The sequence below is a fragment of the Arvicanthis niloticus genome, chromosome 24, assembly GCF_011762505.2.
Source record: "Arvicanthis niloticus isolate mArvNil1 chromosome 24, mArvNil1.pat.X, whole genome shotgun sequence".
Classification (NCBI taxonomy): domain Eukaryota; kingdom Metazoa; phylum Chordata; class Mammalia; order Rodentia; family Muridae; genus Arvicanthis; species Arvicanthis niloticus.
The window spans coordinates 41,026,471-41,041,049 of NC_133432.1; the positions used below are offsets into that span (position 1 = coordinate 41,026,471).

Genomic DNA, 14,579 nt, shown 5'->3' on the forward strand with positions numbered 1-14,579 from the left:
ACACTCTCTGAAAGTCGGCCGCAGCTTCAGGAATCCCAGACTATCTGGGTTTAGGAATGAGGACGTCATATGAAGCTCCTGGGGAGCGAAGTGGTGTGAGGAGACAATCTTGCATTTCCTGCTTGTGCATAATCAGTATTAACAAAAATAGGAAACATTGGAAATAAACATGCATGTTCTGCGGGCATTTGCTTGGCCTGAACCACACTCACAAAGAGACGTGTGTGTGTGTGTGTGTGTGTGTGTGTGTGTGTGTGTGTGTGTGTGTGTGTGGCAGCTTGTGAGTTGGACGGGACTGAAATACACAGCTGGGGCTAGGAAGATCTTGACAAAAAATTCCTCTTGAGGCAAGATTCTTCCTGATAGGCTATAACCCAACCGTTTCTCTGTGAAATGGCTCCAATGTGCAGTTTTCTGAGAAAGGGTTGGAGATTTGCCACCTTTCAGAGATTTTATGGCTCCCAGAAACACATGTTCCAAGCTCTGAGCCCAGGCTCGAGTGAGCTCCACCCACAGAGCAAGCTTGAATAAGCTCCACCCACTAGAAAAGCCTCCGTTGTCTGGCAAAGTTCTGGATATAGGCTATGCTTGCCCTGGGTTCCTGGAGCCCATCCTTCCAGGGAAAGCTGAGTCTGGTGGAAGGAGACAACATCATGAAGAAAAATGGAAAGTTTGGTTTAGGGAGGAAGGCCCAGTCAGCCCGTCTTGATTCCTGAAGCTGCGGCCGACTTTCAGAGAGTGTCTCTTGAAAAGACTCTTGTGGTAGTCCTGTGTTCTTCAAAAATCACCCATACAAGCTGACTATGGTAACACAGCTTGCAACCCCAGGACTCAGGAGCCTAAAGCAGGAGGATCGTGGGTTCAGTGTTACACGAATAATACAGCAAGGAAAGGCTTCTTGCACACGTGCACACACTCGCCCATCCACCCACCGCCCATTCTACAACAGCCACCTATGGAAAACAGGCAAGCCCTGTACAATAGAATATTGAGATACGCCCCTGGGAACCCTGAAAAATATGGAGGTAGAGCTCTTCAGCCCTTAGACTGTGGCCATCTATGGAAGCCTCCTGATTGTATAAATGGACCATGTGAAGAGACTGGCCTGTGGAATCTAGGTTGGCACAAGAACCCTCTCTCATGTTTGCCCAGTGACATCAACCAGCAACAACTTTCCCAGTGTATTGCCTGAAGACTGGTCTATGAATGTAGCCACTGGGGGTGTTGTAAGAATATAGTGGTTCTTCTGGTGGGTCTGCCAAACAAGAACAGGACAATTACAAACTCCTGGTCTGCATCCTCTGCTATGGATGCAAGGATGCAATGGCTGGTTGAACAGGCTTTTCATTCTCAGGGGGCAGGGGTTAGGGGTGGGGACCGCAGGCCTTGGCAAACAGGCTGTAGCAGTTCACCAGAGGCTATACACAGAGGAAAACGGGAAAAGTAGACTCCTTCTCTTCTTCAGACAGACAGAGAGACAGAGAGAGAGAGACACAGAGACACAGACACAGACACAGAAAGACACACAGAGATGGAGAGAGAAAGAAATGGAGACAGACAGAGAGAGATAGAGAGACAGAGACAAAGAGACAGAGACAGAAAGACACACAGAGAGAAAGAGAGATAGCGAGATACAGAGAGATGGAGAGAGAGAAAGAAAGAGAGAGATACAGAGAGATGGAGAGAGAAAAAGAGAGAGAGATACAGAGAGATGGAGAGAGAGAAAGAGAGAGAGACAAAGACACAGAGAGACACACAGAGTAAGAGAGATAGAGAGACACAGAGAGATGAGAGAGAGAGAGAGAGAGAGAGAGAGAGAGAGAGAGAGAGAGATCGGTCCTATTTCTCATGCTGTGTTAGACCCCACTGAGGCTGGTAATGACACGTATATATTTATATACAGTGGACTTTTTTTTTTTTTTTTTTTTTTTTTTTTTTTTTTTTTAAAAAAATAGCCTAGGGAGTTCCTATTTTATCATATTTTTAAGCTCAATTTTCATCCATAGTCACTACTGAAAAAATAGGCAAAGAAAAAAAATCAGAAAAAGGGAACTTGTGGGAAAGTGCCTCTCTCCCTCAGGCCTGCTCAGCTGTCACCATGGAGACGCCCGATGGGTCCAGGAATGACTCCCTGGATTCGCTGACAGAGCCTTTGAAATGGAAGCAGCCAGAAGCACAAAGACAAACTTAATGTGCAGTCCTTGAAGAAAGAGCCTTTGACTCCTGCCTGCCATGAGCGCAGAGCATCAGACAGCAGGCGTGCCCCTCTCTGCTCCTAGGCGTCATTATTTGAGGCGTTTTGCCGCAGAAAGCAGAGGTCCAACCCTGCCTTTGCCTCCCTTCACTGTTGAGGAAACACCCCTGAAAGGTCTAGGGCTGCATCTGGGAAAAGGGAGTCAGGGTCTCTGAGATTATCCGGAGAGTGTGAGAAGCATACTGGACCCCTGCAAGATGTGCAGAGCATGCCCTGGCTGAAGGACAGCTGAAGACACTTCCCTAGCTGTTCCTCTTGCTGCACAAAGCTGCAGATTCCTTCAGACCCAGAAGGCAGGCTACCTGTGCAAATGGCTTTAGATTCCATCTCCCTGTGACAATGACTCAAATTCAGAGCGCCAGAGGAAGAAGAGCCACGTAAAAGAGTGGGCAGATGCAGGGATGCGCAGAGTTCTATCCACAGCATCCCTCGGTGAGCATCCTGTGTGATTAGTAGTACCAAAAGCCCCACGCTTGGGGCTGAAATGGGTGCTGGCCCTGGGAACCCACACAGCACACCCACTGCCCCACTTGCAGATTGCCTCTCTCCTAACAGTCCTGACCAGACAGTGAGATGGGATCTTTCATAGGGAGTTCCCACAGGTGCCAAGGCCCCCCAGCATAGTTGGTACCCTTGAGGACATATCACCGCCCAAGGTGCCAATCAACACAGCTGACCCAGAATGCATGGCGCCTTCTCTGTGAAGAAGGGTACCATCTCCTCCAGGCCTGCTCCTGATCCATCACTACCACAGGCACAGCTGGCCAGAATCCCTTAGTCCAAAACGCATGGGACCTACCCCCTTTCTTCCCTGCAACAGCAAAGGCGGAATGAAGCTGTGTCTTCTTTTCTTCTCTGGCCTGGCTACTGCAGACCTGCCTAACTTGGAAGACAAACAAATAAAGGACGTGGAGAGCCCCAATTGCCACCTCTAAGTTATTTATTCTGATTTCCAGACAAGTGAGTTAATTGGATGGGCTCTGGCGACAGACATTCCAGACTAAAACCTGTAGCTTTCTACCAAAACAACATATTGCTCAATGCTCTGTTTCTACACTGGGACTTAGAGCCACTTTGCATCCAGAGCCGCTGGACCCAGGAAATCGAGGTGAGTGAGTCACATAGGCCCAGTCCCACTACAACATTGTTTCCCTGTGTGGTTTTGCTGTTATTTGCAGGCATTGCTGGGTTGGAGTTCAAAGACATCCAAAGGGGAAAAAGAATCAGATGCTCCTTTCAGGCAAACCCAAGCAAGAGGAAAGAAATTACACTGTCTGACATTGCTTCCTGGTCCCAGCTGCTTTTGACACTGGTAGGTTCCCTCCACACAGCCCTGTGTTCTCATTCCCATGGGCCACATCCACTCAGGGCATACCTGGACAACCACCCCAGACAGTATGATGCCTAACTCACTGTTTCTCCAATGAGGCATGGCTGGTTTCATGGTCCCAGAGGGAAAAGTAAACACCAGGCGGGCCTTAGACTCTGTCATCCACAAAGTTACTCAGGAGCATTCTGCATTCTTCCCTACCAGCCATGACACTGACCCAGCCTTCCTGCACTCTTCACGAGCTGGCCTGGAGCCGGGCACTGACCTACAAGTTTTCCATTTAATCCTTGCCTCAACCCCAAAAGCCCAACTCTAATCTCAAACTTGGAAACAGAGACCCCAGTTTAGAACAGTTAAGAGAGCTGTACAGGCTCACAAGACGAAACTGGTTACAGTTCCTCACTCAACAGGCAGGACTGTTCTGACCTCCCTGTTGTCCAGGCATGACCTGCCTTCCCCAGGGCAGGACCCCAGGGAGCAGAGACAGCTCACATTGAAACAAGTTCAAAGCTTGCAGGGACCTGACCTGGACCATCAACACCAATTCATCCCTTCAACACAACTACCTCTGAGGAATGGGGCCCCAAGACAGTTGCTGGGGCTTCCTCCTGGCAAATGCCAGCTGAATCCGGCATTTCCATGTGACTTCCGGGCATCCCGGGGGCAATAAGACATTTCATGTCCACTGATTCATTCCTATCGATTAAACTTTCTTAAGTGGTTTAACTTGTAGCATGAAAGATTTTAAGTTAGGATTTTACAACAAACCAAGAAAACAACTAGATCTGAGAACTGGGAGGCTTTATAACTCGTAGTCAAGGCTTTGCTTACTGAGGGAGTCTATGCAGTTTCTCTGCCCACCCACTTTGACACATCTGAAAGTCCTGGTATAGTCAGAATGAGTTGGGAAGAATCTAAGTGAAGGACCCCTCGGGTATTGGTTGTCAGCTTGATGATTCCCAGCTTATAAGGTGGCAGAGGGTGTGTGTCAGTTCAAATTCCAGGTCACAAACGGGCTGTGACCTTTGGGTTTACAGACTTATTTGTTTTGGCACACTTAAAGTCTTTCGTGAAAAATCTGACTTTTGTTGGAGAAAATTGGTTGACACAACAACCCAAGGGTTGTTTGGCCTAGGAGGCCACAGTGGCTCAGGTTGGTGTCAGGTATTCTTAGTCAGTGCCTTCATCAGCTTAGCTGCCCGTGTCACCTTCTTAGTGTCTTTAGGAATATAAGTTTGTAAAATCAGGGGACACTGCCAGGCGGCAGTCTCTCAAACACGCCCCTTTCCATTAAGAGAAGCTCAGAGCCCTGACAGGCGCTATAATATGACATCATAGCACAGCGACAAACTTTGGCATCGAAGAGTCTGATTCCCACCCCTATTTTAAGTCTTCATAGGAAAAAAAAAAAAGGCAAATCAAGACTATTTCTTTTTTTCCTTCTGGGGAAGCCAGAAGTATTCATCAGATGTTGAGATACAAACTTACTTCTTCCCATTGACAACATCCCCCCACCCCCTGCATTGGGGAACCTGTTGACTTCTGCCTAATGAGCCATCCAGAGCAGGAGGAGAGTGTGGTAGATAGAGCCCTATCCACTGTTTACTCTGGTGCTAATCACAAGTGCTTTACAGGAAAATACCCTCATCGGCTTCCACCCTCCTGCCACTCAGCCATGTGAGCGCTGTCTTCAGAGTCAATTGCCTGTCATTTCACTGATTTATGTTGAACAACGGCAAGGACCCCTCGAGGTATTTGTAGCTGGCTTGATGATTCCCAGGGTATAAAGTGGCACTGGGCACTTTATGTGTTTATTCAAATTCCATCATGACAGAATTTAAATCCCCTCCACTCATGGGAGCACTTCCATAAGCAGAACCATCAAACCCTAAAAGAAGGAGGGGGTGCAACCTGGGTTTATTCAAACGGCAGCCAGGCTGAGCCCACATCTTCTTTCAGCCCAGGAATGTAAAACTGAGGTGTTTAAAACAGCCATCACAGATGACTTTTCCTAAGGAGTACCCATGAACGACAAAGGACAAGCTCCATCCGATAAGGTCTAAGGACCTGGGGATTTTCCTGATAATTTGCTTAGATTCCTGCTTGTCAATGAACAGTATCTGATTTCTTTGGAACCTTCTAACAGGATTAAAAATGTAACTCTTACAGGAAAGAATGGCCCACTCAATTGCTAACCCATTATAATGGCTCTGACTTCACTTCAGTGTTTCATATAGTCCAGATTTACTTCTGTGCCAGTACCCTCCAGAACCCTCACTGCCTGTCCTGAAGTACTAGAAGCTTCCAGATCTCTAGGAGCTGGCTCTCCCTCTTGGCTGATAATGGAAGCTTTGAAAGGTCCCTAGAGTCACTACATGGCTGTCTTCTTCAATTCTCCTTGGAGTCTTCAGCTACAGAACACTGAAGACAGGCAAGATGGAAGTGGTTGGTTGTTCATTTGTTTGTTTTTAAGTCTCCCCTTACAGGAACCGGAAGTCACACAAAAGATCCAAGAAAGCCAAGGGTATACTGCTTGTTCCTGCATTTCTCAGATAACAAATTCATACAATGTTTCAACTAAAGGAAGACTTTGAAGTCTGACTCAGTCCACAAAGCAAGGAAACTGAGGCACAGTGACTTCACGAGCTCGGCAGAGCCCCGGGATCCTTAAGAATCCAGACTCCAGCCAGACTGAACCATCCAAATGGAGGCTGGCTCCAAGCTCTCCTTACCCATGTCTCTAGCTCCCGAGGGTGGAGGGGTGGGGTGGGGAGTGGAGGGCGGAGGAAGGGACTGCTCACTTGGACCAGTTCATTACTTTTAATTCCTCTCTTCACGCTCCAGATTCCCCGCCCCTTTTCCCTGTCGCCTGCCCTAGTCAGACATTTCCAGACTGTCACTGTCTTTGTGCTCCTGATTTTTTAACTCCTCATCTTTGAGCTGCTGCAGCTAGAGTCCTGGTGCCCTTGCTGTGTACTGTCGTACCTCATCGCGCCACTAGGTGGCACTGTTTCAGAGCAGTCTTGAGCCCTGCAACGTGGCTCTGGGCTGGGCCCGGGTTCTTTCCAGCACAAACAACAGTGAGCAAGCAGGCAGAGCACATATTCGTTGTCGTGCTTGGGAAGGATGAACATTCGATATTATGGTAACGAGGAACAGAGGTCTGTAACCTGTCTGCGTGCTTTCAGAGCCTGCTTTATCCACAAGGATGATGTCTGCCATCACCTTCCCAAAGGACTCTCAAATGGGGAAAGCTGTTTGGGAGGTGCCCTTGAAAAGAATGACTGTCACCTTCTGCCCTCTTCGGTTTTTGATTTTTCGACCCACCATTGGGCCCTGATTTCAACCACAAATAAAACATCAAGCAAAGAAGAAGAAAGGCAATCCCTGGGGCATTATGTGTGCACTGGACAGGATAGTAATGGTGTAATCCTTCTAACGGCTTTGGTCACTGCAGGATGCTAACTATTAGAAGGGTCTGTTTTAAGGGAGGAGGAGGGAGTGGGGGAACGGTATGGCTATCTGCTGATTACTGTGCAACCAGGAACAGAAAGTACATTTAAAGGGACACAGTCCATAGAGCTGGACAAAAGAAAGTTGTTTGTGGGTTAAGGTATATTTAGGGCTTGCATGCAATGCAATGTCTGGGGTGGGAGACAATTCCAAGAACTACCTGGCTCCACCTCCTTGTTAGGAAGTCCCTCAGGGAACTCTCAGGAATGTGCCCTGAAATCCTTTACCTCTTACATCACGGTCAACTCCCGTGGAAGGCTAGCCAGATGTTTTCCTTTCAAACATGTTAGAGCCTGATCAAAACTGTGAGGGACATGTTTGATTGCCTGGCTTCTGCTGCAGTCTCCCCATCTCAGCTTCTACTTAAGAGACAGTCCTGAAATCCCACTTGTGGGCCAATCCCTCCAACTTTCCCCCCATTCCTTCCTTTGTACTTTGCAACCCCTTACAGGCCTGACACTAAAATGAAGAAACTCAAATCTTTCCCCATGTATCATTTCCCATTAGGAAATGAATGAACTTCTCTCCACCTAAGAAAGCTGGTGGCTAGCCTTCCCAATGCTCGGAATGGAGATAAGATGGGGCTTCCCCTCCAGCCAGGCTCTGGCTCAACAGGTAGCAACTGTTGCTCTATGTGTGGATTTTATACCCCAGCTTGATGAGGAGAAGAAAGATGTCAGTTGCTTAGATACCAATGCATCCTATCATCAAGCAAAATATCAAACATCTGTCCCCTGAACTGAGGTTACATAAAGCCCTGGGGAGAGAGCGTTTCTGAACACAAAGCAGGGAACACTGGATGCTCTGTGGTGGTGTTGACTCCCATACACAGGTGATGCTGACGTGCGGAGCAAGGAACGTGGGGCTATAGAAGCCACCGTCACAGGATGTCTGAATGTGAGACCTTGAAGAAAGAGTAGTTTTAGGCATGGGGAAGGCAAGAGTTTGTCTGAAGGATGGCCTCATGACCAGGCACGGGGGACAAGAATATAAGTAAGGCTGTTTACAAAGAGAGCCAGCATGCTTGTCGGTGAAGGACATGGGGAACTCATAGAGCAAAGAGTGAGACAACCAGTAAAGATCTGATTTAAAGAAGCAGTAATAACCCACTGGAGTGAGACAGGTCGTATTTAGTGTATTTACCTCGGGTAAGGCAAAAAGAGCCCCAGCCCTGCCACAAAGAGGAACAACCACATAGCCAGACTCCACAGAGATGGGTGAGTCATGCAGAATCTACCGATTTTAGAAATGAGGTCAGCAGACCAGGAGGCAGCTGCTGTTGACAGGACAGGTCATTCGGTTCCAAGAATAAGGACCATGCTATACCGCAGGGGACCATGAGGGTAGCACCTGGTCAGGAGAGAGGAAGAAGATGGGTACAAGGCTTTACTGGGCACCGTGAGAGGGAATGGTCAGGGAAGAGTAAGCAGGTTCAGCTTAGGTGAAAATGATGCTTCTTAACTCTAGGCTCTAGGGATTGCCCTTGGCTTGGTACCTGGACTAGAGCAATGAAGGAAGGTAGACAGTTTCGGTGAGAAAGAAAAGTCAGTAAAGGGGGAGGGGGGGCGCTTTGGTTGATTTGCATCTGAAAGTCATGCTGGGGTGGGAGTAGAGAAGGTAATTAATCACTTTCCCTCCGACTTCCCCCTCTACAGTCAGTAAGGCCCCCAGATGTCAAAACATCAGGATATAGAAACTAAAAGGCATAGTCAGTGCCGGGTGAGATCATTCAGGACAGTGTGTCTAGCACCATTATCTCACTGCCCCTAAGGCTGTCACTACAGTGCTCTGGATTGGGTGACTCCTCCTCAGCCCCTCGCTGACTCTACTCAGCTGCTCCCTTCAGGAATGAGACTCTCAGGAGAGGCTCAAATTGATTTGGTGGCCTCCGTCCAGCACTGGCTGTTCTGCATGGGCAGCTGTTTATGACAGGCTGGCTGCCCATGCATCAAGAGGCTACTTACGGTCTAATCCATTTACTAGTGGGGCTCATGGCTTGGCAAGCTACACCAAGGACCCCTTCTTGGTAGGGTGGAGGGCTGCATTAGGAGGGATGTCCTGAGCATTCTGAGAAGAAGAAAATGTAAGGAAACAGCTCTTGGCCGCTCTCATAGAAAGATTATAGAAAACAGGAAAGTCCACGTCACAGTCGAAAATGTGTCCGAGAGCTCTCAACTGGGTGACAGGTGCGATCATCATTTTTTTTATATAGAAGATTAGCTTGGTAATCCTTTGTGAAAAAGGGTGAAGAGGAAGGTGTCTGGAAGATTCATGGGGTGGTCTAACGATAGGTCTTCATGGATCCCAGAAACTGGAGGAGGATCCCGGCTTTGGAGACAGAGAAGAAAGGGCAGTTCCCAGAGACCAGCTAAGGAAAACACCACCAGGGCTGGGGAGCTGACTGGCCAAAGAAGGAGAGAAAGGGCAACTCACAATGCTGAGACTTGAAGAAGGACATCTTCCCACTAACAAAAACCCAGCAAAGCGCAGAAAGGACAGATGCAGGAGGGTTCCATTTAGACCCATGAGGTGAGTTTGATGGCAGACACATGATTAATTACTTTTACACCTAGTTAACTAAAATATTTGAGGAAACAGCTTAACTGATTTGGGCTCCTGTTTTCAGAGGTGCCCACCTCTGTCATGGTGGGGAACCTGCATTGTCCCAGAACAGGCCAGCAACGTTATGGTGGACAGAGGGGAGTCACCGGAAGACACTAGGGCAAGATACAGCCCCTAAGACCCCAGTTTAAGATAAGCCTCTAGTCTAAGCCCCTAGTCACCTACTTCCTCCAATTGGGCAGCAAGTTCCAGCATCTATTAAAAAATTGAACCCATCAATGGATCTGAGAATTCATTAGAGCCTTTGCCATCTGATTGTCTCTAGAAACCCCTTACAGGCTCACCCGAGGTGTCCTTTACCGTCTCCTAGGCGCTCTCAGTCCAACCAACAAACTAGATTAACCACAGCACACAGCAATGGCCTCCAGCTGCCGCAGCTGGGCAGAAAGCTGTGAGACTCTGCCAGCAATGCCCTCCTAAGCCGTCAAAGAAGTGTCTCTGGCTTTTCACCCACATGTTCAGCAACTCTACAGACACAAGTACCACATCCCTGGGTATCCTTGGAGCCCTCAAAAGTCAAGATCCTGCGTGTGTAGTGAAGAGATGCTGGTAACACTTATTCAGGGAACTTCGCCCACCTCTGACTCTCTGAGCACCTGTTAAAGGCTTGCCTCCAGGACTGATGATCAGGGCAGAAAGACGAGAACACAGGCTCAGAGAGCATGCGTGCAATCAGCTCTTATGTGCATGCGTGCAACCAGCTCTTATGTGCATTCGTAAGGAAGCATGTTGAAATGTTTGCTAAGCTGGATGCAAACAAGTGAGATTTTTAGGTTATCTTTCATTCTTAATGTGTTTTAATTTTATTTTATTTTGTGTGTCTATGTGCTTTGCTTGTGTGTGTGTGTGTGTGTGTGTGTGTGTGTGTGTGTATGTGTGTGTGTACGTACATGTATGCAGTGTCTGCAGAGGTCAGAAGAGAGCATCAGATCTCCCTGGAATTGGAGTTGCAAATGGTTGTGAGCTGCCATGTGGGTGCTGGGAACCTAACCCAGGTCCTCTGCAAGAGCAGCCAGTGCTCTAACCACTGAACCACTGCTCTAGTCCCGTAAGTTATGTTCTACTGAACAGAATTTTTGTTGCTCTAATAAATAAAAATAACAATAATCATAGTTGTAATTTAGCAATATTCTACGAGTTAACAGCTAATGCCACACAGTTGTATACCTAATTGCTAGTTAATAAGAAGCCAAACTCAATAGAGAACTGGGTCAGCTCTGCGTGGACTTCTTAGATAAGGCCCTACTGTGTGACCCTGAAAAGTCAGCCACTGTCCTTTATAGCTAGCTTTGGGTAACTTCTAGAAGTTAAAGCTCAACTCAAGCATCATTTTTCTCAAGAAACTGCCCTAGTTACTTTCTGTTGATAGAACAAAACACACAAGATGGGATTGTTTATAAGGAAAAGGAGGTTATTTAATGTACAGTTCCAAAGGTAGGAAGATCAAAATGGGATAGCCCCATCTGATGAGACTCCTGTCACATCACAACAAAGAGGACAGTACCAAGTGAGGAGACCTGGGGCAAGAGTGACGCATGTGTACCTCTAGGGGAGATGAAAGCACACAGGAAGCTGCTTTACGAAGGTCCCTTCCACAGGAGCGAATCCAGTTACGACTGGGCCTACCTCTTAATGCTGTACACTGACAACCGAATTTCGTGAGTTTTAACATGGACAAAACACACCAAACTCTCATACCAGCCTTTCTTGGCTTCCCAGACAATGTCAGATTGCCTGCTCATTTGCTTCCATGACGACGTACTTTCCCTTCAAAGCAGTTACAGTAAAAATCATCCTGACGCCCGTTAAAGTATCAAGAAAGACTTTGTTCAAGACTATTGCCTTAGATGTTATGACGCAACCCAAGCCCACCTGTCTAGGGATGGCATCACCCACAGTTGGCTGGACCCTTCCTCCTGAGAGAGGCAATTCTTCAGTTGACATCCCCACTTCCCAAGTGTGTCAGGTTGACAACCAAGATTATCCATTTCAAGTGAGGATTTCTGATCGATAATCATGGTAAAAGAGCCTTACGATTGAAATTACTAAAAAACACGAAAGGTCTTGCTAACCAATTGTATTGTCTACGTTCCATAACCATAATAAACTACCCCATCCTCATTAAGGTCCCAAAGCCTCTCAGCAGTGCCACCCTAGAGCCAAGTCCAACACATGGGCTCTAGGGAGGGCTCAGAATCCAAACATCAGCACCACTCACCGGCCCAGTGTAATCAGAGATTGGAGGCAGGGGATAAAGAGTTTGATCAATTGCCCTATGAATCCTGGGAGTTTCTTCCTAAACTGACTTAACAGGAATCTCGTTAACGCTTAGTGATGCAGACCCTGCAAGGACAGGACAATGGTCAAGGTTGAGACCTCAGTCCAAAGTCTGCTGGAGAAGAGGACTCACCTGAGACAGACCAAAGCTTGTCAACAGAGAGACGTCTGTGTCCCCTGCTCCAGTACGGTGATGTCTGTCTGCTCTCCTAGACTGACAGCTCTTAGAAGACAAGGCCCTGTGGGCTCTAGCACTAGAAATAAAAGCATACATTTTTATGATATGTTGTTATGTAATAATACGTTTCGTGCACATATATTTAGTGAATGGAAGAGAGAAGAGCCAGTGTTCTGAGTCAGGGGAGAGCCCCAGAGACAGGGGGCAGACCACACATGGTACGCGTTCACTTTGGCTGTGGTTATGCTATTCTTTGTCTCTGTTCACTCCATTGCGCTTTTTCTCAGCTGGCTGCCTGGCTGGGAATTTATCTCCAGAGCATGGGAAAGTAACATTGGATGTGAGCTTCCAGCAGTACAGCCAGCCGCTGGCTCAGCACTCTGCCTACAGAATCCCAGAAAGGGATGTGTGAGATGCCCTCTCCCCCCCCCCCCCACTCCCGGAGACTGCTTTTGGATACATGTTGCCCACCCTCTGGACACAATGGCTACCTAAGGGGAAGTTTGTTGGAGGGGGCCGTGGGAAGACTCTTGCTGAGCTCCGAGAACTGATAGGCTTACCTTGGGGAACATCTCAGAGAATGGTCTTTCTGAGAATGGACAGGGGATGTTATCCTGCATTTCCACATCTCAATTTCTTCCTTTCCATTTCCACAAGCCCAGTTCCTGTGGGGTCAGTTCTACCTGCACCAGACACCAGATCTTGATTACTTCCTTTGTGTACTGTCTGTTACTTATAGATTCCGCTTCCTAAAGAGAGGAGAGTCTGAGCAAGTCCCATAGCTCAGTGTATCTCTTTGTAGACTCTATCTTCCAGGTCTTCTTTACAGAGATGCTGACTTAGAGAAACCAGTGGCTGTCTTCTCAGTCCCTCCCCGGGACACCAGGCTTACAGACTGTGTTAGGAGGCTCTTGCAGTGAACCCTGTGTTCAGTGTCACCCAGCTTCTCTGGTGTGATCCATCTGGCTAGCTCTCTCTTACTCTATCCTTGTGCTTTGATGAAAGCCACAAATGGCGCTGTCATGCCCTGTGGCTCAGCATGGAGGACACCCTTCAGACATGAGCATCTGAGGCCCCCAAGCCACCAACTTCTGAAGACACTCATCCTGTCAACAGCCCATGCAAGAGCTCAGAAACAGACCCCCTCCGGTGACCCTTCAGACCCCAGTGGGACAGAATCAGGCAGGTCCAGACTTGCCCTCAGTAAACCGGCTAAACAGTTGGGTCAGGTTTGGCCTAGGGAAGGACCCAGGGCCAGGCCCTCAGCCTTGGATTCCTGTGGGAGATACAAAAAGCTCGTTGTTTTAAGCCACTGCCTTTGGGGACAATTTGTGACATCACAAAAGGCAACCGATGCTACAATCTGTTCTGCCCAGAAGCCGAAAGGATGTTTCATATTTCATCCTGCTAACTTAATTCTTGATTTCCTGTCCCAAGACCACAGTAAGCAGATCAGGAAGAAGCACAGGCACATGCAGAACCACTGTGTGACAGTTGACACCAAGAGCTCAGAACACACACCTGGCTGAGAAGCCGCAGATGAGGAAGCCCCCCTAACACCCCCCCACCACACACACACACAACTTTCAGAGGAAATTTAGCCCATAGATGCGTTTTAGGGGTTGGAACTTAGGGGCAACTAGGTCAGACTCTGGCGGTTATGTTTATCCTGTGCAACTAACTGTGTGGACTCGTTGTAAGAACTGTGCCTCCTTCACAGACATTATCCAAGGGACACAGACATCCCAGGCAAAGAAAGGCAGGACATCACTTCTGGGACAAAAGCCACAGGAACAGCAGCAGGCTCACATCACCTCAATGTTTTAAAAAGTCACTAGGCCTGGGGGTTATCCAGATGTGTGTCTCCTATGGGACTCCAGACCTAAGGATGAGGACAGTGAGGATTATCTATCACAGGTGCCCAAAGAAAGGAAGGTGGCAGCCATAGGAAGAGAGAAGGAAATAGAAGAGAAGCTTCCAGAGCTGTGCACAAACACAGTAAGGTCTTTGCCAAGCTGTAAACATAGTTTTGAGGTAACTTTGACTTGAGACTTAGGGAGGTCCCTGGTGAACAGTTACCTTAATTAGTAAAGGCTTATCAGGAGGGTTCAGAACTTACATGGATCACCAACTCCCCCCCCCCCCCCCCCCCCCAAGCCTGGGTTCTTTTTAATCCTTTAGGATTCTAAGTGTTAGAACACTCAGCTCTGAGAGAGAGCTCCCTCACTGTCTCCAGGTGACAGCCTATAACATTCATGTGTTCCACACCCGTCTCTCTCTTGTGACCCAGATCTCTTTATCTAAAGGCCAGTTTCTGCATATCCTGTGGATGTTTACTGAGTCTAAAAGAATGTTCCTTTTCTCTTTGGAAGAGAAAGGTTTGCTCTTCCAACTCATGAAATGAC

General features: G+C 47.9%; 1 protein-coding gene across 3 annotated transcripts in view; it reads right to left on the reverse strand.

Moving 5' to 3' along the window:
* The window catches only part of LOC143438200 (uncharacterized), a 28,219-nt gene extending 14,727 nt beyond the window's left edge, over positions 1 to 13,492 (reverse strand). For 2 of the 3 annotated variants that reach the window (XM_076923865.1, XM_076923864.1), the window contains exons 1-2: positions 12,735 to 13,479; positions 12,130 to 12,250 (exon numbers count right to left, since the gene is read on the reverse strand). In XM_076923865.1, the coding sequence (XP_076779980.1) occupies positions 12,130 to 12,250; positions 12,735 to 12,802 (189 nt within the window). In that variant the 5' untranslated portion in view covers positions 12,803 to 13,479. Of the gene's footprint in view, positions 1 to 12,129; positions 12,251 to 12,734 lie in introns of all 3 variants that reach the window. The other variant, XR_013107190.1, reaches the window with a different exon arrangement.
* Between the last annotated feature and the right edge of the window lie 1,087 nt (positions 13,493 to 14,579).